The sequence below is a fragment of the Coturnix japonica genome, chromosome Z, assembly GCF_001577835.2.
Source record: "Coturnix japonica isolate 7356 chromosome Z, Coturnix japonica 2.1, whole genome shotgun sequence".
Lineage (NCBI taxonomy): Eukaryota > Metazoa > Chordata > Aves > Galliformes > Phasianidae > Coturnix > Coturnix japonica.
The window spans coordinates 21,411,312-21,432,277 of record NC_029547.1 but is presented as its reverse complement, the minus strand read 5'-3'; the positions used below and the strand labels follow the sequence as shown (position 1 = coordinate 21,432,277).

The 20,966-nt window shown below is 37.3% G+C and overlaps 2 protein-coding genes across 3 annotated transcripts; one reads left to right on the top strand and one right to left on the bottom strand.

Moving 5' to 3' along the window:
• Positions 1-967: 967 nt before the first annotated feature.
• On the bottom strand, positions 968-13,647 carry LOC107306035 (spliceosome-associated protein CWC27 homolog). The gene is made up of 11 exons (XM_015848798.2): positions 13,501-13,647; positions 12,760-12,856; positions 12,187-12,299; positions 9,955-10,098; positions 9,618-9,716; positions 9,340-9,443; positions 8,359-8,428; positions 6,474-6,553; positions 4,206-4,239; positions 1,831-2,006; positions 968-1,377 (listed from the first exon to the last, which is right to left on the bottom strand). The coding sequence occupies exons 1-11, from the start codon at positions 13,540-13,542 to the stop codon at positions 1,113-1,115; spliced, it is 1,224 nt and encodes a 407-aa protein (XP_015704284.1). The 5' UTR covers positions 13,543-13,647; the 3' UTR covers positions 968-1,112.
• SREK1IP1 (SREK1 interacting protein 1) lies at positions 13,505-20,315 on the top strand. 2 transcript variants are annotated; one of them, XM_032441357.1, is made up of 5 exons: positions 13,505-13,933; positions 14,896-14,956; positions 16,366-16,506; positions 18,343-18,421; positions 19,777-20,137. In XM_032441357.1, exons 1-5 carry the CDS (start codon positions 13,532-13,534, stop codon positions 19,964-19,966), a joined length of 873 nt encoding a protein of 290 aa, XP_032297248.1. In that variant the 5' UTR covers positions 13,505-13,531; the 3' UTR covers positions 19,967-20,137. The 2 variants fall into 2 exon arrangements, with proteins under 2 accessions (XP_032297248.1, XP_015704285.1); XM_015848799.1 differs by having other exon boundaries at positions 13,654-13,933; positions 14,896-14,943; positions 19,777-20,315.
• The last annotated feature ends 651 nt before the right edge of the window (positions 20,316-20,966 follow it).

The window sequence follows — 20,966 nt, the reverse complement described above, 5'->3', positions numbered from 1 at the left end:
ATTTGAGAAGGTGTCTATTATTCCCATATTGTTTCTCTAAAACAGATGTGCAAACTTCTGATTTCACAAAAGGTCTGGTGTAAAAAACAAGACGACTAATACAAATGAAGACTTGAAAAACAAGTCGTGCATGTTAAAATCCGTTTCTCAGAAAAAAAAATATTTTTAGCAATTCTTTTATTCTATTTGCATATTTAAGTATATGATGAGATGAATAACACCTGATATAAGAATCTTCTTGTCCCCCTGATATTTAACCAGACATGCCTCTCCAAGATAAGTAGGGTGGATCAAACCCTTTGTGTCATACCTCATCCGTTTCCTCTGTCACACACACTTGTACAATAGTGGCAGGTGAAGTCCCAAGAGAATACTATCAATTGCCCCTGCTATACTTAAAAAAAGGCCACTACTCTAAACAATGAAACTTGATAACCGGCTGATTATCTCATCAAAGGCAATGTTACTAGCACCTTCTTTGTATCAAACAACCTAGGCTTTTAATTTACATGCCACAGGATGCCTGGTCATTTGGAAAACAACAGATTCTAGAAACTGGTGTAACCTGTAGTACTACACAGTACTCCCAGGGTTACCACTCTCAATCACTAAGAATGTATCCAATAAATCTCACTTAAAAGTCAAGATACTCCATTTGGCTATAATACTACTACAATAACCACAAACACAACTCGCACAACTTGCACAGGAAGAGACAGCAGCTCACAGACTGCTTACACAATTATCTATGAAATGTGAAGAAGTATAATGCAAGCACTCCTAATAGTATGCTCAAGCTTTATGTCAACCTCATACTGAGATCCTGCAACTACATGTTACACAAGTTTGGATCTAGTAGCCATTCCTGCAAAACCCAACAAGTAGTTAAGCAGATTGGTTGGCAGGCCATTGAACACATGCAAATCTTAGAATCATTAAGGTTGGAAAGAACACTAAGATCATCTAGTCCAACCATCAGCTCATGCCTGTGATCACTCTAGACCATGTCCCTCAGTGCAACATCTACCTTTTTCCTGAGAACCTCCTGGGATGGTGACTCACCTGTTCTCCTGGGCAGCCTGTTACATCACCACTTCTTCAGAAAATAAATTTTACATAATACCCACCCTGAACCTCACCTGGTATAACTTAAAGCCATTATTTCTCATCCTATCACAAGTTCCCTGAGAAAAGTGGCCAAATGCCACTTCGCCACAGTTCCAGATAGTTGTAGTGAGTTGTAAGGTCCCCCCTAAGACTCCTCTTCCACAAACTAATTCCAGTTTTCTCAGTTGCTCCTCATAAAACCCATGCTTTAAACACCTCACCAGCTTTGTTGCCATTCTCTGGACACGCTCCAAGGTCTTAATGTCTTTCCTGTAGAGAGGGGTGCAAAACTGAACACTGTATCCATGATGTATGGCAACGTCAATGCTGTATAGAGCACATGCAGAACACAATGTCTTTTGCTATTGTAAAGATGTTTGGCTTCCATGTACTTAACAACCCTTTTTCAGAAAAAAGCTTTCCTTGGATATCTCCTTTATTTCTGACCCCTCCTTTCCATCCTACAATAAGGATATTTAACACTGATCTTTTTTTGTCTGGTCCAGAGGTTTTCTCTCCCTCTTTTACCAATAACTAGATTCAAGTCTAAACTATCAAATGAAGCTTAGAACTGAGAAACCAACAGGCAGTTTCATCTTTTATGGTTGAGGGAGGCTGATAAATTTGATGCAGTACTAAAAAAAAAAAAGCAGTAAGTGCAAAACTGGAATTGAACAGCAAATAACTGTAAGGTGAAGGAGAAAAATAATGCATGATACTTACCTGCGACTGGTGGTTTTCTTTTCCATCTTAGTCTCTTGCTCTTGAAGGGGAGGTTTAACAGTTTCACTTGTATCAATTTTCAACTTTTTTGCAATGCGTTCTTTCATTTGAAATCTCTCATTGCTAGCAGCTTCACCTTCTACGCTGTCAACATCTTCATCATTTTCATCTTCCTCCTTTATTGATAGGATATGAAAAAAATTCCTTAGGTTTTTTTTCTGCTTTTTAACTACAGAGTTTTGAATATGGAAACAACAACTCACAAAAACAATCCTTTACCACAACAGACAAAGAAACTAACAAGCAAAATCCACAATTATTACAATTACTTCAAAGAAAAATTTCAAGAATGTTTTTGTATCACTTAAAAAATAAAATGAAAACAGTCAGACTTTAAGCCCTTAAAGGTATGCAGAAGGTCTCATGACAATATGTTAATAGTTTTATTATTGTTCATGGAGCCAAAAGCTGTTCAAGGCAATATACTAAACACTTAATTAATCTTCCCTTAAAAGAAAACCAGAAACTCAGAAAGCCAACTGTATCTTAGGCTGCATCAACATAAGGGTGGCCAGATAGAAGAGGGAGGTGACTGTCCCCCTTTCACTCTGCCCTCATGACATCCCACCTGCCATAGGCACAGATACAGATTGGGCAGAAAACAGCTTGAAAGCAGCTCTCTGGAAAAGGACTTGTGGGTGTTGGTTGATGAAATACTCAACATGAGCCAGAAATGTGCTCTTGCAGCCTGTTATGGTTTTGTAATTTTTGCTATTGGGATTCCACATCATGTGGCACACAGAGAAGAACTAGAAGAACTACACGTCCCAGAGGACCTCAAGGTCAGAGAGGGAAACGTCACAGAAGGGACACAGGCTCTCTCCCTCACTGACTGGCAGTGGATGTGGGCATGCTTCCAAGCCGTGGAGCCTTCAATCTCAAAGTAGGCTCCTCGTTCTTTGGAAAACTCTCTTTGTCTCTTATTTTACTTAATTTATTAGCCAGAATTTCAATTGGATTGTATTATATTGTGTTATCTTGCTTTCCAATATCACAGTAAAATAAGTTTTCCTCCTTAGATCATTGCTGATGCTCCATCTATTTCCTTGAGCCAAGCACCCATCTCCCTACCCCTTTCCCTTTTCACTTCCAATTTTTCAGGGGCCAGGGGTCCCACGGGACTGCAGCCCCCCCGCCATGGACATAGATTGATCTAGATAACTCCATGACAAGCCCAGAAGGCCAATGGTATCCTGCACTACGTCAAGAGAACAGGGACCAGCAGGTCGAGGGAGGTGATTCTGCCCCTCTGCTCTTGTGAGATCCCACCTGAAGTACTGTGTCCAGTTCTGAGGTCCCCAACACAAGGACATGGAGCTGTTGGAGTGGGTCCAGAGGAAGGCCACAAAGATCATCAGAAGGCTGAAGCACCTCCTTTCTAAGGACAGCTGAGGGAGTTTGGAGCTCTTCAGCCTGGAGTAGAGAAGGCCCTGAGGAAACATTATAACAGCCTTCCAGCTCCTGAAGTGGTCCTAAGGGAAAGCTGGAAAGGGATTTTTTATAAGGCATGTAGTGACAGGATGGAGGGAAATGGCTTCAAACAGGAAGAAGGCAGATTTGGACTAGATATTAAGAAGCGACTCTTTACTGTAAGGGTAGTAAGACACTGGAACAGCTGCCCAGACAAATTGTGAACACCCCCTCCCTGAAAGCATTTAAAGCCAGGCTGGATGGGGCTCTGAGCAGCCTGTTCTAGAGGGAGGTGTCCCTGCCTATAGCAGGAAGTTAGAATGAGATGACCTTAAAGGCCCTGTCCAAGCCAAACCATTCTATGATTCTATTAAATGACCAGACTTGCTGTGTCAGAATATAACATGACAGCCAATCAGCAGAGAATCAAAGCTTAAGCAAAAATGTGATCATGCACCTGGCTTGAACAAAGGCAGAACTTGAGCTTACGTGCCCAAGAAGCCGAGTACACATTATGTTTTGCAAAAGAAGTAACAGCACATATGATGAAAATAAGCTGTTTTCTTTTTGATTAGGTGCAAGGATAGGGGACACTGCATCTGTCCTTCACTCTCACTGAGTACCACCTAAAAGCTGTTATTTATTGACCTATGCATAGCAGAGAGATACGAAAAATAAAGTACTTATATACCTGCCAGGAAAGTTCACAGCTGCCAGCCCTCAGAGCTCTGAAAAGGTTACTGTTTTTTTTCTGCTGGAAATCTGACTTGAGTTAGCTTTAAAAATCCTGAAAAGTGGCATTTATTTCCCACAGGAAAATGTTAAATCACACACAATAAGGAAAAAAAAACACAAAAAACCCCAACTTATTTGTAAAAGTAAATAATAATTAAAAAGTTGCCTACCTCACTCAAATAGCTCTCTTCATTTGTTGCATCACTAAAATAAATAATAATTGTTAATACTTCAAAATACCAGAGAAGACTTAAAACACAGTTTAAAACACAGTTCTTTAACAAAAAAAAAATTTAACTAATTGAAATTTTAGTTAACTTAGACATTTATACCATCCTCACATTCATTCCAACATTACCAATTAATGGCATTTTCTGTCATTTGTCATCATCTTTTCTAAATAAAAACTTTAAAAGCATAGGATAAAACTGCAATCTGCCACAGACATATTCTATTACTAACCACATTCAGAAAAAATGCTGATGTATACAGTTGCTTCAAAAGTGAGGAATTATACTAATGATGGTATTATTTTTTAAATTTAAGTCAAAACACCTTTTGATCAAGAAAAGATTATGATTAGGCAAGTGAATAGAATACTATAGAATAGCCCTGGAAATCAATCTGGACCAATAAATAACCAATTAATGGACACAATTTAGGTGTAAATATCTTACAAACATAAGCAAAAATTCTAAATAACAGTACAATAATTTAGTCAGACAAAATACACAAGCAAGCATGTCATCATGTTTTCTGACTACTGTTTGCACTGTGCTGCTGAAAAAAAAAGAAACAACAAAAGTCACTCTTAAGATAGTTGATTTTTATCTCATTTAAAAATTCCTATCATTTCAAGGCATGTATTCTGTATTTTAAAAAGCCCTTTTTATACAGGTGTTTTTTGTCTGCATTATACTAATGTGAATTTAAAAATCAAAAACTTTCTTTCTTAATAGAACTTTAAAAAAATCATCTGAAAGTATTAAAGAAAATATTTTGTATTAATACAGTTCTGTATTTCTGACAGTAACAGTACTGAACAAGCAGATGCACAGTATGAGGTAATTTGTGGGTTTTGTGGCAGTAAAGGGAACTGTCTTATTAACCTCTGGCAGTGTCCTGAAGGGGCTACATGTGGCTGTGAGTGAGCCGTCTGCTTTATTACATTTGGACTCACACATTCTCTAACCAAATATTTTTAAGGAAACTAAGTAGCTCTGAAATGAAAGAGAAGGCCATTGTGCTAATTAAAAGACAGGAAACAAAAGTAAGGAGCAAACCAACACTTGTTGCAGTGAAGACTACTAATGTATTTCCACAACGCTGGCAAGCAGGCAAGCAACTACACTGCTGATTTTTTTAATACTACTACATTATGCAGAACAGTCTGGAAAGAGTAGACTAATGAATTGCATAAGAATCAGAAAGATAAGACAGTAAGAAGTAAGATGAAATTTGAAATAGACAAAAGAAAAGCCATGGGAACGTGTAAATAGAATTCCACAAACAGGACAAGGATCTCTAAGTTGACTAGAGCTAATAAAAAATTCTTTGAATATCATGCTGAGATAATTCACTTAAAATATACATAAACAATGGCTTAAAAAGAAAACCAGAAGTTAAGAAGTATTAAAAAAATAAACAGAGGACAAACTGAAGACTGTGTTTATGCATGTAAATAGTTTTGTCTTTAAATGTCATCTTTAATTTGTTTAGATTTAAATAGAAAAATTAAAAAAAAAAAAAGATATTTTAGAACAGAAACTACACCAGAGAACAGTAACTAGAATAAGTACAGATACTGAACTCTTGTGTGAAGAAAAGCTGAGAAGGTTTAAAGGATTCAGGATGCAAAAGAGATGGCCTAAGAAGGGGATGTAGTAAAAAGAGGTATATAAGGAGGCTGCTCACTGTCTCTTCCAAATAAGAACTAGAAATTACCAAACAAGGCCAGTAGCATGATGTTTCAGGAAAAAAAAAACAAAACACCAAAAACAAAACACAAAATGAACAAACCAAAAAAGCAACAAAAAGAGATACTTCCTTTTGCAACAGATAGGAAGGTGCAAATGTAAAAGAAAAAAACAAACATTACAAGAGGTCACTGAATAAATACTTTGAAAAGAGGTCCTGTAAGAGTTACTAACTAGATGAACTCTATCAAAATCTGGCAGTTCCTTGAGCAGAAAGTAGTTGGAGGTTATAAGGCTATTCATCAAAACACTACATTTGCCCTGTTTTTCATCTTTCTATGGCACCCATTGCTGGATGCCCACTGCTGGCAACTGCATGGTGTGTTAAAGGAACATTTGGTCCAATCCAGCAATGAGTATCTCACTTTCTTCAAGAGTGACAGACATAAAATGAGCATCATTGTATCAGGTCTAACATATTTAAAGTAAATCTGCTCTGGAACATGGAAAACTTGTATTAACCTTTTGACAGCAGGAACTGAGCTCAAACGTGGATCATCCTTCAGTAGATCATGACTACTCTTACTCTTTCCCTTCATGCTCTGTTAAAAAAAAAAAAAAAAAAAAAGGGTCACAAATTTCAGTGTTCAAGAGAACGGAGAAAAAGGCAATGGTATGAAAACAATCATTTATTTCCAGTTCATTATAGCTTAAACAGTGAGTGGAAGCACTTCTAATTGCAAAAGAACATAATCCTTGTACGAAGACAGTAATAGTGTAGATTATAAAATCTCATTCTGATTTATAAACACCTTCCTTACATATTGTATTTGATACTGTATTCTGCAACATTCTCCTAGAGAAGCTGGCAACTGGGGGATTGGGTAGATAAACTCTTTGCTGCATAAAAAAAACTGGCTGGATGGTCAAGCCCAATATGTGGTGTTGAACTGAGCAAGGAAGTGATCATCCATCCCTCCGTAGTCAGCACTGATGAGGCCACATCTCAAGTACTATGTTCAGTTTTGGGCTCCTCACTACAAGAAAAACATGGGGGCCCTGGAGTTTGTCCATAGAAGATCAACAAAACTGGTGAAGGGTCTGGAGCACAAGGTGAGAAGAGGCTGAGGGAACTGTAATTTTTCAGTCTGGAGAAGAGTGGGCCCAGGAGATCTTGCATCTCTCTACAACTACCTGAAAGAAGGTTGTGGTGAGATAGGGGTCTGCCTCATCTCCCACATAACAAAGCCTGTAGCTTTGTTTAATTAGTTACTTTCAGATTTCCCTAAGTTGGTAATTTTACCACATTTGACAACCCCCAAAAAGTCAACAGAACAATTTCACAGCACGACAGCACCAAAACCGAGCTTGTCAGGAAATAGATGTTTAGTCTAGATAATTTTAAAATGAAGAGCAAGTATTTGGGGTAAGTGAGAAGAACACAGCGAACAAGTTGAGTACAATATTGAAAAACAGACAAATATGGCAGAATGTCAGACAAACATGCTCTTAAGGGATGTAAGCATAGTTAGTCAGACAGGTTAAGTCAAAACCGGGAAGCATCAGAATTAAAACTACTGTGATAAAGCTCTTCTATTAACCTAACAGGCACTACCTTGTGCATTGTGTACTGTGCATTGCTGTATTCACTGTTGTCCTCTGTACCTAATTATAGGGTTGAGGATAATTTTTTTATAACTGCACAGAATTTAATATAATGTAGTCTCATCACTAACAGAAAAATGTACTTGGATGGTACAAATAAGTTATAACATCTGGAACTCTAGAGAAATAATTTGGTAAATAGTAGAAATGTGGATGGCAATTTGCAAAAAACAAATTAAAAATTAAACAAATGTGGGAAAGTCCAATCAGAAAATATTAAAGACTACCTATGCCACCCAAGTTCTGTGAATTCGGATAATTCATGTGTAACAATTAATTACAATAACATGATGATTTTCCCACAATAACACTTATTCTTTGTACAGAATATACTCACATAAGAAAATAGAACTAAGATTTTCCTGATAATGATGTTTACGTGTTTCAACTCTCAAGTGCTTTACCATCAGAAGACATCCTTGTAATTAAGTGAAAAAAAAAAAAGTACCTGTCACTTTATTAGACAGCAGAAATAGCTCTACACTATGAAACATGGAACCATTTTTATATTTCTATAAACACCACCATGCAGTAACTGAAGGCACCTTCTACACTAGAAAAATTAAAACGTTTTTTTCTGGAAATCAAAATAGTAGAATTATAAAAATAAAGGTAATTTCTAGTATTATTGTTCAAAACTTGAAAGTAAAAACAATACAAAGAACTTTAAAATTTTTCGTAAGCATGTAAAAAAGATAATCTTAAATTGAAAATCAAGATGAGGATGATATTGGTATGATACCTGACTAACTCTGTTGACCTCCTCCTCTTCTTCTTCAGCTTCTTCCCCAAATGAAAGCAGATTAAAATTTCTTGAAGAGAAAAAATACATTTTCTATTAAAACTCTTTATTAACATTTCATAAACTTCAAACATGCAACTTCCATTTTCTTTGAAATCTTGTTTTAACTATTTTTCCTGCTAAACATACCAATTCAACAAACAACCAGTGTTGAGGGACATTCCTGTTCTACAACTGAGATGGAACTGACAGGGCAATTACAAACTAGAATGCTTTAAAGTTACTTACCTAGAAAATGGTAAGACTGAATATAAAATTCTGCCATAACTAGCTTCCAGAGACTTAAATGCCAAGATCACTTTATTATTACTGTTTTTTAATACAGCAACACTACAGCAGTAAACACAAAATTCTCAAGACACAACAGCTCAGGAAAGCAGCAACCACAAATACAATTTCACAAATGTATTTAGAAGAGATTGTGATCTTCAATGCTTTTTTTTTTTTTTTTTTTAGTTATTTTTGCACTGGCTTAGAAACAGCTAGTTGCAATACAATCTGCTCCTGTCTAATAAATGTGTAAATATACCAAATTTCATTCATAAATGAATGCATTTAAAAAGCATTTGAAATTTAAAAACATTTTAATAGGAGAAAAGTGGTAGCTGATAAAATAAATTAAAAATCTAAAAGAACTGCACCCAAGTTACTAATATGTATTAACTTCTGCATCATCTCAGTCACAAATGATTGCATATTCTTTTTGCCCATGGCTTACACTCTCCCTTGCACAGAAACTACTCAAAGCACAGTAACTACTCAAAGCAATTAATCTCTATGATCTCTTAGCAGTTAGGGTTAGGTCTAACATTAGAGAACGTTCTTCTTGCATTTTGGTTAAATCTTTGTTTCAAATAAAGAACAACCAAGCTGCTATTTGAAAGTAAAAGATTAATTATGGCTCATGCTGTATGTATTTACTTTGTGCCTTTTACTTTGGGCTTTTTATCTTCTTCTTCTGGTTTGTCCTTCTTCAGCCTTCTATTTGGTCTTGGAACAATATCATCAAATGGATTAAACAAAACCTATTAAAAAAAGAATATTTTAGTCACATCCCTAATAAGCATTCTTAATTAAATGATCCAATGATTCAGTATTTTAAAAACAATATATAAAAGACACACCAGGTTTTCACACCAGATCCCAGTTTTCTTAGAAATACAAAAAAAACATCAAGTTTTAAAGAACAGCATACCCACCTCACTACTTCTTATCTTATGCGGACTGAGTGGTCTTTCTTCTTTGTCAACTTCCACTTCAGCTAGCCGCAACATGTTATATATTGTATCTCCTGTAACCTATCAGATATACAGGAAAAGTTTGAAACTACTTAAGTACTTCTGCAAAACGCAAAGCAATTATTACAAGACAATCTGAAAATACAATTGATACAGGAAATACTGTAGGCATACAAGACTTTTAAAAGGGAGTAAGTACAGATATCTAACAAAAACAACACTACAAGAACATTCAATAATAGAAGAACATATATATGCTTCTATCAAACTCAAACTGAGACTACTCTGTGTAGCAGACCTTTCCAAAGATCGTGTGCTTGTTATTAAGCTCATCTGCACGGCCCAATGTAAAAAAAAACTGACTGCCATTATCATGGGGTCCTGCATTTGCCATAGCAACAAGTCCTCTTCGATTAAATCGCAATCGTGAATGGAACTCATCCTGGAAAAGACAAAAAGAAGTATGTAACTACCATAAATTAACACACACTGACAAAAAACAAAGAGTTCAAATAAATTAAAAATTCAAACATTAATAAAACCAAAGTAATTTATATCTTAGTAACAAGACTTTAAACTTCTCTTTAGAGCAGAAAAAATATTTTAGTCTACTTTTTCTTCTTACTTTCTATAATAATACAAATAGGCAAACAAAATTATTTCAAAACAAAACAAAAACAAAATCAAAGCACATAGGAAAACACAGCTAACAAAATCTGAAGAAAAAGTTTCGAAGCTACTCCGCTAATAACAGAAACACAATCTAAGATAAATTAACTTTTGCTAATGTTTCCCTTTTTCTAAGTATTGCCTAATACTCATCACTACTGCAGAAATTAGTGCTCTAGCCAATAGTAAAAGAAAAAAAGAAAAAGAAAGCACTTCTTAAAGTAATGGCATTACAGGTAATTCTTGTAAAACCATTATTGTAGTTAACTGCTTCATTTGGCAGAAATCCTGAGTCATGTAAAATAACCAGAAGTTCAGTAACTTTGTAATAGTATGGTATTACGGTATTACTCAAATCCAAAGGAAGAACATTTTCAGGACCATGAGAAAACAAAAGAGGGCACCAAATGAAGATGATATTGATAAGTAATGCATTAATACCACAGTAGTATAAAACTCCTAAGTGCTTTCACACTTAACAATAATACCAAATTAAAGAAGTGTTGTTACTACAGTATTAGAAACATTTGTTTTGATGTTTTCTCAGGCAGCGATCCCTCCCACAAACTTCAGATTTGCATTACAATTACAGCTGTTGGACTGAAGGCCCAGAAAGGTCACACAGGTTCAGTCGCCAGCTAAAGATGTTTACCCTATCTGAAATTCTGAACCAGAACTAGAGCACAGCTACTGTGCATGTGTAACCTCACTCAGAATCTGAAGACCCTGACCAAGAGATGAGATGTGCTACTATCAGTAATACTAGTGACTACATTTACAGACCTTTGCCAGTTCAGGTAAAATGTACATAACTCACATTTCTGCTCCTCAGTTTGACACACAAATCCATAGAATGCTTTGGGACCTTATATATCACCCAGTTCCAACCCCCTGTCATGGGCAGGGTTACCTCTCACTAGACTGGGTTATCCAAAGCCCCATCCAGCCTGGCCTTAAGCACTCACAGGGATGACGCATCCATAGCTTTTGCAGGCCATCTGTTCATTGCCTTATCACTTTCTGAGTTAAGAATTTCTTCCTAATGTCTAACTTAAATCTACTGTACAAAATACCCCTATCTTTTATCACTCCCTGACAAAGAGTCCTTCTTCAGCTTTCCTGTAGGTCCCCTTTAGGTACTGGAAGACCATTGTATGGCCTCTGCAGACTCCTCTCTTCTCCAAGCTGAACAAGTCCAGCTCCCTTAACCATTCTTCACAGATGTGCTCCTGCCCTCTGATCACCTTTGTGGCATCCTCTGGGCCTGCTTCCTATGTTCCTTCTTGTGCTGGAGACTCTAGACCTGCATGAAATAGTTTAGATGGGGCCTCATGAGGGCAGAGCAGAGGACAGCCATGTCCCCCTTTCAGTGAAGCCCAGGATACAGTCAGCCTTCTGGGCTGCATTTCCCACTGTGGGCTCACACTGAGTTTCTCATCAACCAGCACCCCTCACAGCTGCTCTCAATCCATTCTCTGCTCAGCCTGTACTTGTGCTTAGGATTGTCCCGATATAGGAGCAGGACACTGCACTTGTTCTTGTTTAACTTTATGAAGTTAAAACACTTGCTCTGAACAGTTTTCTCTCCTAGTTTTATCTTGTTGAAGTGAACATTAATAGGGTTATACGTTTATCACAGAACTGAAACAGACAGATTTAAGAACACTCAATTCTAAAATGCACATTCAAAAATATTGAAGCATGTGCAAATTTAGAATATGAATGAACTTTAGCATAAAATATAGAATAAACTGCATTCCTTATACAAAATTTGTTTACTCAAAAAATTCACACACAGTAGCAAGGACAACTGCCAGAGACTAAGCAAACATCAACATGCACAAGATATACAGCTACATACCTTGAAGGGAGCTCCATAGATTGAATCTCCACCTGACCCAGTACCAGTGGGATCACCTCCCTGCACTATAAAACCTGGCACAACTCTGTGAAATATTGTATTATTGTAATACTCTAAAAAAGAAAGAGAAAATACATTAAATACATTTAAGTTATCTAAAATCACACCTCAATAGAGATTATGCAGACATATCAGTGACTCATGAAGAAATGAACATGCAGTAAGCACATGATACAGGAATGACCTTAACAGGAGAAGTCCAAACACAGCATCACTGACATTTTCTACGTTCATTAAAGCTGCAATACTTTGTATAAACTTCCTGAAGACAAGCCTTCCTAAACATGTGACAACTCCTACATCTAAGAAAACCACCAAAAAATTGTACTTTTCACATCCATTGGTTTCCTTAATGACTTTAAAAAAACGTTCTTGGTCTGGATAGCAGATAATATAAATAATTAGTTAACATATTAAAACTTACTTATGACCTACCTTTTCCATAACTGTCACCAAAATACCAATATTGCACATGAAATAATTCTAACAAGTCCTACCCCATTTTGCCATTACCTTCCATACAAAGCTGGATAAAATTTCGACATGCTTTTGGTGCTTCTTTTGACCACAATTCTATATCGATATCTCCTGCTGTAGTTCTCAGCAAGACCTGCAAAATTTTTATAAACAAACCATTAGTTTTATTGCAACTTAGACACTAATAAACAAATATTACTACTAAGTTAAAAAACACTCCTAAATTCATAACATTAACAACAGCCGTAGATAAGTAGTAAGCAGGAGTCGGACTTGTTCTGGAGAAGGCTCCTGGGAGACCTCACTACAGCCTTCCAGTATTTAAAGTAAGGATATAAACAAGAAGGAAACCAATTTTTTACATGCGTAGTTAGTGACAGGACAAGGGCGGATGGTTTTAAAGTGGAAGAGAGAAGATTTAGATTGGCTGAGTGGCAAAAGTTATTTACTCAGAGGGTGGTGAGGCACTGCCCAGAGAAGCAGTGGGTGCTCCATCCCTGGAGGAGTCAAGGCCATGCTGGATGGGGCGCTGGGCAGCCTGAGCTGGTGGGGGATGACAACTAACGGAGGGTAGAATATTAAATACTCTTAGTATTTCCACAGTGAGACAACACAGAAAAGGAATATGCCTTAAACCTCTAGCGGCACGCTCTTATTACAAGAGACATCAATACAGATCAATAAATGCGAATTCCTATCAAAGCGGTAAACATAAGCGTCCGAGAGCGATAACACCGGACTCGTGCCCCTCGCCCTCGCTGCCCGCAGGATCCTCACCTTGCCGTTGGTGGGGGGCTCCTGGATGTAGATGTTGCTCATGCTGAGGAAGGGGTGTCGTGGCGGAACGCACCGCCCGAGCCCAACGCTAACAACACTGCCTCTCTACCCGCGCTACTGCCCGCAGCCCGCCGCCATCTTGGGCGCCTCTACACAGTACAATGTGGCGGGGGGAAGGTGTGACTGCTCAGAGCTGTGGGAGAAAGAATTGCTCCTCCGATGGGGGAATCACTCAGTGAATTCTTTCCGAAAGGATGTGAAGGCTTTTCCAGACACCTCCGCTCGCTTCTCGTCGCCCCGGCTCGGTACTGAGCACCCCGTCCTCCCCGCGAGTGGCGCGGCCCGAGAGTGCTCCGGCCAAATCCTTCCGGCGGGGACAGGCGCTGCGTTGTTCCTGGGCCCGGCTGTGTGGAGGACGCCATGGCTCTGCCGGGTGAGGAGAGCCGCGGGGCTGCGGGGCGGATGGCTGGGAGGCGTGCGGAGGGGGAGGGTCGGCAGCGCTGTTCGTGAGGTGGTGGGGCCCGAGGAGCGGCTTGCGGTGCGTTTCCCAGCCTGCAGAGCTGCAATGGTACGGCGGGGCTGGGGGCTCCAGCAGCCCTCCTGCGCTCCGTATGCGGCCCTCGCCTGTAGTTTTGTGGGTGCTGAGGCCCACGGCTGCGCTCCTGCCTTCTGCAGGTGTACGCTGCCTTCCTTAGGGGTCCCAAGAATGGCATCGTTCCGCATGTTTTTTTTCTCCTTGTGCCCCAGATTAGCGCCTGCCTGCAGCTAGGTTGTTTAAATGAAGGGTTTAAGAGCAGTGGTGCAGCCAGCGCGGGCAGAAATTGTGTATTTCACCAGGTATTCAGCCTGTGTCATCCTGAGGTATGGGTTTGACTGGAGAAAATTGAGTAAGCTTGAACCTTGCTGTGAGTTCAACAGCAAACCATGGGACTTCAAGGCTCCTCTGGTTCTTTTAGTAGGATTTACTAAAGATGGTACTTCTCTTAATAAATCAAAATTTAAACTCGTGATGCTGATGTACCCCCTTTCTGGTTCCCTAATTTCATAGTTTTCTTCTTATGTTAGGTTGATTATTTAAATAAAGGAACTAGTTTTATGGAAAGCTGTGTATACAACTGTTTAATTTTCCATATTTTTCATACTGGATAGAAAGATACCCTTTGATTTTGGAAATGCTGTTTTGCTTAGAATTATGAATTGACTCAGCAATCCTTTTGTGGGCAACAGGTCTCCAGGCTTTGTCTTGTGAGTTAGATCTTGCTGATCTTCTTAACTGAGGGCGTAGGCACAAAGAGCAACTTTGCCTAAATCCAGAAGAGTTACTAAGCCAGATTTAAAGGGAACTTTTAAGACTTATGTTTAGTAACAAGTGATTGATGAAATTTTCTGTTTCAGGTGCAAATAAGGATAACATCAGAGCAGGATGCAAGAAATGTGGCTACCGTAAGTCTATATAGTAAGCAATATGAGACTACAGTGTTGTTTTGGTTTTTTTTCCCCCTCAATTTATGATGATGGAACTATTTTTGGGGGAGAGAAGAAAAAAAGGGTCTCCACCCTTGTTGCTTAATCAGTTGTCAATTTAAGCTGCCACATAAATATTTTACATTTCTTTTCAGTCTTGAACTTCTCATAGCTATCACTGTTTTTTAGTAAAATCATAGAATCCTTAGAGTTGAAAGGAACCTTTAAGGATACTTTTAAAGGTCATCTAGTCCATCTTCCCTGTGATGAACAGGAATATCCGCAGCTTGATCAGGTTGCTCAGAGCCTGGTCCAGCCTGACCTTGAAAGCCTCCAGGGATGGGGCTTCCACAACCCATTCCAGTCCCTCACCACTCTCATTGTAGAAGACTTTCTCCATATATCCTTAAATATATGAGACTTGAGTTTCTTAGCAAAAAATCCCTGGATGCTGTTGTGTTCACATGCTGTGCAATTGCTTGAGGAACCTTGAACTTCAAGGTTCTTTGATATCTATTACATATGTATAATGTATATGTATATATATTATATATGTGTGTATGTATATATTATATATATATATATGAGATGAGCCTTTGTGTTCCTTTTGAGGCACACTGCAAGCTTAGGCAGTGCCTTATGTATCCAGTCTTTCAGAGAAATAGGGATATCTATATATATATAGTGATTTATTTGTAGGTGCAATATCAGAAGCCTTCTGGAAGAGAAGGAAAATGGGTCAAATCACACAGCCTACATTTTTTTTATGAAAAGTTCTGTATTCACAGTGTAGGGTCATAGTAGGGAGAAGATGAGTTTGTTTCTATTGCTACTTGAATTCTTTCACAAACCGTATCTTCAATCTTATTTATTTGTTGTTATTATTCCAGTAGAAATATTCAGCTTCAAGGAGTCTAACTCATGGTAATGTTTTTTACGATCTAACTTAGAAAACTAAAAATACTAGTCCAGTGTTAGTATGGTCAGTATTATGTAATGATTATTAAAAATAATTTGTATTTCATAAGGAAATTACATTCTTCTATTTCATTAAAGGGAGTTGGAAGTAGGAGTATACAGCAGAACTTGCTATAGTTTTACAAATATTTCACTTCATGCTTTTAAATTGTTATTTAAAATAATTTCTTCTGAAAGGATCTGAGACCATTAAGGAAATAGAAAATCTTTACATTAACAAAATTATGAGAGAGATCATAAAGCAACATTAGAATACCATTGTACGGCCTCTCAAGGAGGAACTTGAAGTGTGTTTTCCTACCTTGTCCATTGATTACATCCTATCATAACTTTTTTTTTTTCATATTAAAATCGAATAATACTTTTAACTTTTGATACTATTTGGCAGTTTTTAATGTGCTTCTAAATTTTTGTTTCATTCAGCTGGTCATCTGACATTCGAATGCCGAAACTTTCTTCGAGTGGATCCTCAAAGAGATATTGTTTTAGATGTTAGCAGCACAAGCAGTGAAGACAGTGAGGAAGAAGAGTTACAGAGACTGCAGGCCATGCGTGAAAAGAAAAGTAAGTTAGGTCTTCTAAAAAAAAATCAGTTAGCTATTTATTTTAGTAATAAATTGGTCAATGGTCTTCTGATGTGCTGGACCTATCATTTCATTCTTTCCTATAAATCTATAAGGCTCTACTATAAACAATACATCTCTTACTTCAGATGCTCAAGCTTCAGATATTTGATACATTCATGTATTTTTTTATTAATTCCTTTAACTGGAAATTAATAGTTTATGCATTTAAAACATCTCAACAAGGTCTTACTGCAGAATACTGTAAAACTATTAATAAGCAGATGCTTAGAAGAAAATGAAATTGATATTCTGAGTTGATTCTATGGTTATGTGTGGTTTAAATATCCTAAACAGCAATTCTTAAAACTAAAGACAAATATGGCAGTTGAGTTTTTTTCCAAATTTCTGTGTAGTAATTTGTCTGAAACAGCTGACCAGTTGAATTTCAACATTAATACTTGGAGAAATCTGTTTGTAAAGTTTGAAGGTCAGCTGTTGTCAGAGAGGAAATAGGTGTTTTGGTTACTTAACAGTTATGCGGATTCATTTGTAATTGGACTCCAAAAAGGCTGTTCCCCTAAAGAAGGTGGAAAGGTTATTCTACTGTATTAAAATATGTCAAAATTCACTGCAAGGTATAAAGATAAGTGTTGTGGTTCAACCTGACAGGCAGCTAAGTACCACCTTTGAGCTGTTTGCTCAATCCCCCTCGACTTACAATGTGAGAGAGAGAACTGAGGGGGGAGGGCAGCATAAATTTCATCTAGTGAGATTCAAAAATTGCTTGTAAGTGAAATTTGAAAGTAACTCATAACACTAAACAGGATTAAGGCAGGCAGTGAACATGACTGTTCTATGGAAGCTGTAGACTTAGGTAAAATACAGTTATTTTAGCATTCCCACAGCAGATGATGTTATCATTACTGCAAAGTTATTGGGAATTTGTAACAAAACTAGGATTTTTTTTTGTTCAATAAGGATTTTGTTTAACGACTGTACTATGATTTGTTATGTTGAGCAAGTGATAGATAAATATGGGCTTTAAGATTTTAATGTACACCTTTCTAGTGATTTTCCTGGGCCTACAGGATATTTTAAGGGTTTTAACAGGTAAAATGCTGGCCTTTCTTATGCATCTTTATTTTCATTGTGGTAACAAAACAAAAAGTTGGAGGAGGTTTCAGTCTTCAGCATGAGAAATGCACGACACCTTCTTTTTGTCACTGTTTCTTGTTTTCTGCCTTGGCAGAAATAAGTACCTGCTAGCTGATTTTTCATTTTGGTAGGACCAGGGACTTAATTTCTCTTTCCAGCTGTGTCTTAATTCAATATTTCAACATTTCTGTTATACATTTAGCTTTTTAAACAACCATATAAGGGAAAAGAGGGAAACGTCAAGCTAAAGATGACTTTTCTACTAATTTTCGTAGATGCTACCTTCACAGTTAAATCAAATTTATCTTAGTTGAAGTGTGAAATAAAGCTATGTGGAACTAGTGAGAGTAAACTTCTTTTTTTTTTTTTTTTTTTTTAATCTTCTAGTTACATGCCCTGGTTTCAGACTCATGGAAGTCTTTTAAAATATAGAAGCAAAAGCTGTGCTACATTTTACAGGACTTCCTCATTCCTGATCTTCAGATAAATTGCTTAAGTTGTACATTGAGTTCTGCTACGCTGCAAAATATTTCTGAAATTAGTATGTACTAGGCTGGGATTTGGAGAAAGGGAAAGTAATTTTATAGTAACGTTACAATGCTATTGAAGCCATTCTTTTCATGCTCTTCTTAGTTCAGTCATAAGTGTGTTGTAAACTATAATTTTTTTTTGTCCATAGATTTAAGTGAGGAGGAAGAGAAAAGGAAACAAAAAAGAAAAAGTAAAGAAAAAACAAAACTAAAGAGACCAAGGAAAAGGTAACTCTTTCACACAAGTATTTTAATTGCAAAACAAATTCAGAAGTCCTCTGGTATTTGGGTTGATTTCAGAAAACATTGCATCTTTGAATCCAGTTGGTTTTGTGTGTACTGTTTTGATTGGAAAAGCTACTGTCTTCCTTTGAGTGAAGCCACAGGCTTTGAAGTCTTGAAAACCAGCAAGGCATAGAAGTTTTACAGGTATGCAGGTCTGAGAAGGCAGTGTTCTCTTTGACTATTCAACAGCAGGCAAGATGCAGTAGGAGAAGGGGAATAAGAAGTCAAGAGGATTACGGGGTTGGCCCTCAGCTGAACTTGTATGGAGAAAACCCTGTGGAGTTCAGAAGACCCTCAGATTCCCTGACTGGTTGTGTGTGTGTGCCTTTTCTGAGCAGCATTACTGTCAAAAGGAAAACTGCAGTTTTACTTAGCATGTGTTGAGATTTAATGTTTCTGTTGCTGTAGAAGCCTGAAAAAGACTTGCTCTGGTTTCAAAGAAAAAACTGTACTATCCATATTTATTGTGAATTCAAGTTTTGACCTGCTGGCTGATCTTTAGAAGTTTATTGCATCATTACAGTTGCTGATGAGATATCCTCCCAGGAACTGCACTGAGAGCTAGGGAATGTGTATGATATGTGAGGGCCAGAATAAGATGTTCTTCAGAAATAAAGGGACAGGACTAAACACTGTTTGTATTGGCATTTTTCCCTCTTCCTTACTTACGCAGCATAGCTGTTAATCTACGCTTAGAAAGAGTACAGAAGAGCTGGTCTGTTGTTAGTAGTCTTTATGTGCAATTAATTAACAATCTATTGTGAAAACAGTAGGACAGAACACCCTCTTGAGGACAATCATGGGGGTTTCTGTATTATTCTCATCTTAAATATTCTGTGCACATAGTAATTTCCTTCATCACTGCTGATTAGAGACAAATAATAACAGCTGCAAGAGCATCCAAATTTGCCATACCTATTTCTTGTAAATTTTTGTATGTGTGAAATAAATGTTCAGGCAAATCCTCATTTGATACTTTAAAAGCTGAAAGTTCAGTTTTACTGACAGTCTTTAGCTCTGTTTTTATGAAATCTGTACTCTTAGATGTTTTTTTCTTACTAAACATTGAAAAACACAAATCATACCTATTCCATTGTTAATCTGCACTATAAATGTGCTGCTTTTCTAGCATCGTGGTCTAATTAGAAAAATAGTTATTCATTTGAACATGCAGGTGAAGATTGTATAAGCTTTCCAGAGGATGCTGCTGTATAAATTCTTCACCAATTTGATTTTAACATTATATATATATAATAACATTATTCTTTTTGTTGTCCATGAATATGTATTTTTATTAGATCTTCCTCATCAAGTACTGCTGAAGAGGCTGGACCAAAGTCAAAAAAACAAAAATCACATAAAAAGGAAAGGAAAAAGGAAAAGAAGAATAAATCTAAGAAAAGCAAGCATCACAAGAAGGAAAAGAAGAAGAGACGAAAGGAAAAGAGTTCATCTTCAGATAGTTCAGACAGTTCTAGTAGTGACTAAGCTGATGGCCTATTTTTGCTGTCATTTCTGCAGAGAATATGATGATCTTCCTTTCGGATCTTGCCTATTTGTGCTTTGCAATTATGTTTATATTCATATATATTTTTTGAGGAAATCTATTTGCAAATGTCAGTGCTTCAAATTATTAAATGGACCATTTGGAAACTTTGGTGGAAGGACTCTGTGTCAAAATATTTGGACTTAATATGCTTAATGTTGGAATGGTTAAATCAAATTTGGAAATAAGCAGGAGCTAGCTCATTTAATGTTATTCCATAAGTGTATTTCCATCTTGTGGGAGGCAATCTATCACGTTGAAATAGGTAATAAAAATTACCCTTTACTGTCAGGGTGATGTCAGCAGTTTATAGGCCAATTTGCCCTGGGAAAGGGGGAAAGGGCAAAAGAAGTAGGAAGATGGGCCTAAAACCAAAACAGTAGCAACAATCTGAGGAGGAAGGTTAATTTACTAAAGTAGGTACTGGAATGCAAGATAATATAATTGGATTAAAGCTAATAAATAAAATGAGAGTGAGAATGTCAGAAAACTAAAAGCTTTACTCCCATGCTGAAGGTGAGAGATGGGTAGAGAGCACAAACGGCAGTGACAACGTGTTAAAAGAAAGGGCACATCTTGTGACTTGCAAGCAGTTTTATCTTTCCCTCTAAATGGAAAATGGAAACAGAACAGTGAAGTCTTCTGGGATATGTAGGTGTTCTCTTCTGAGAACCAGGTACCCAGAAATATTGACAGTCCATGGAACTGGAGCATTAACTCTTTAACTCCCAGTGCTCTATGTGACGTTATGATGTGGAATACCAATAATCAAAAAATCATAAAATCGTGATGGAGTAATTTTAAGCACGTCAGAGTTTCAGAATTGCATATCCTGGTGTTCAGTTCTTATCTTACAATTGTAGAATGTTTTGGGTTGGACAGGGCCTTTAAGATAATGTACTTCCAACCCCGCTGCTACAGGCAGGGACACCTCCCTCTAGA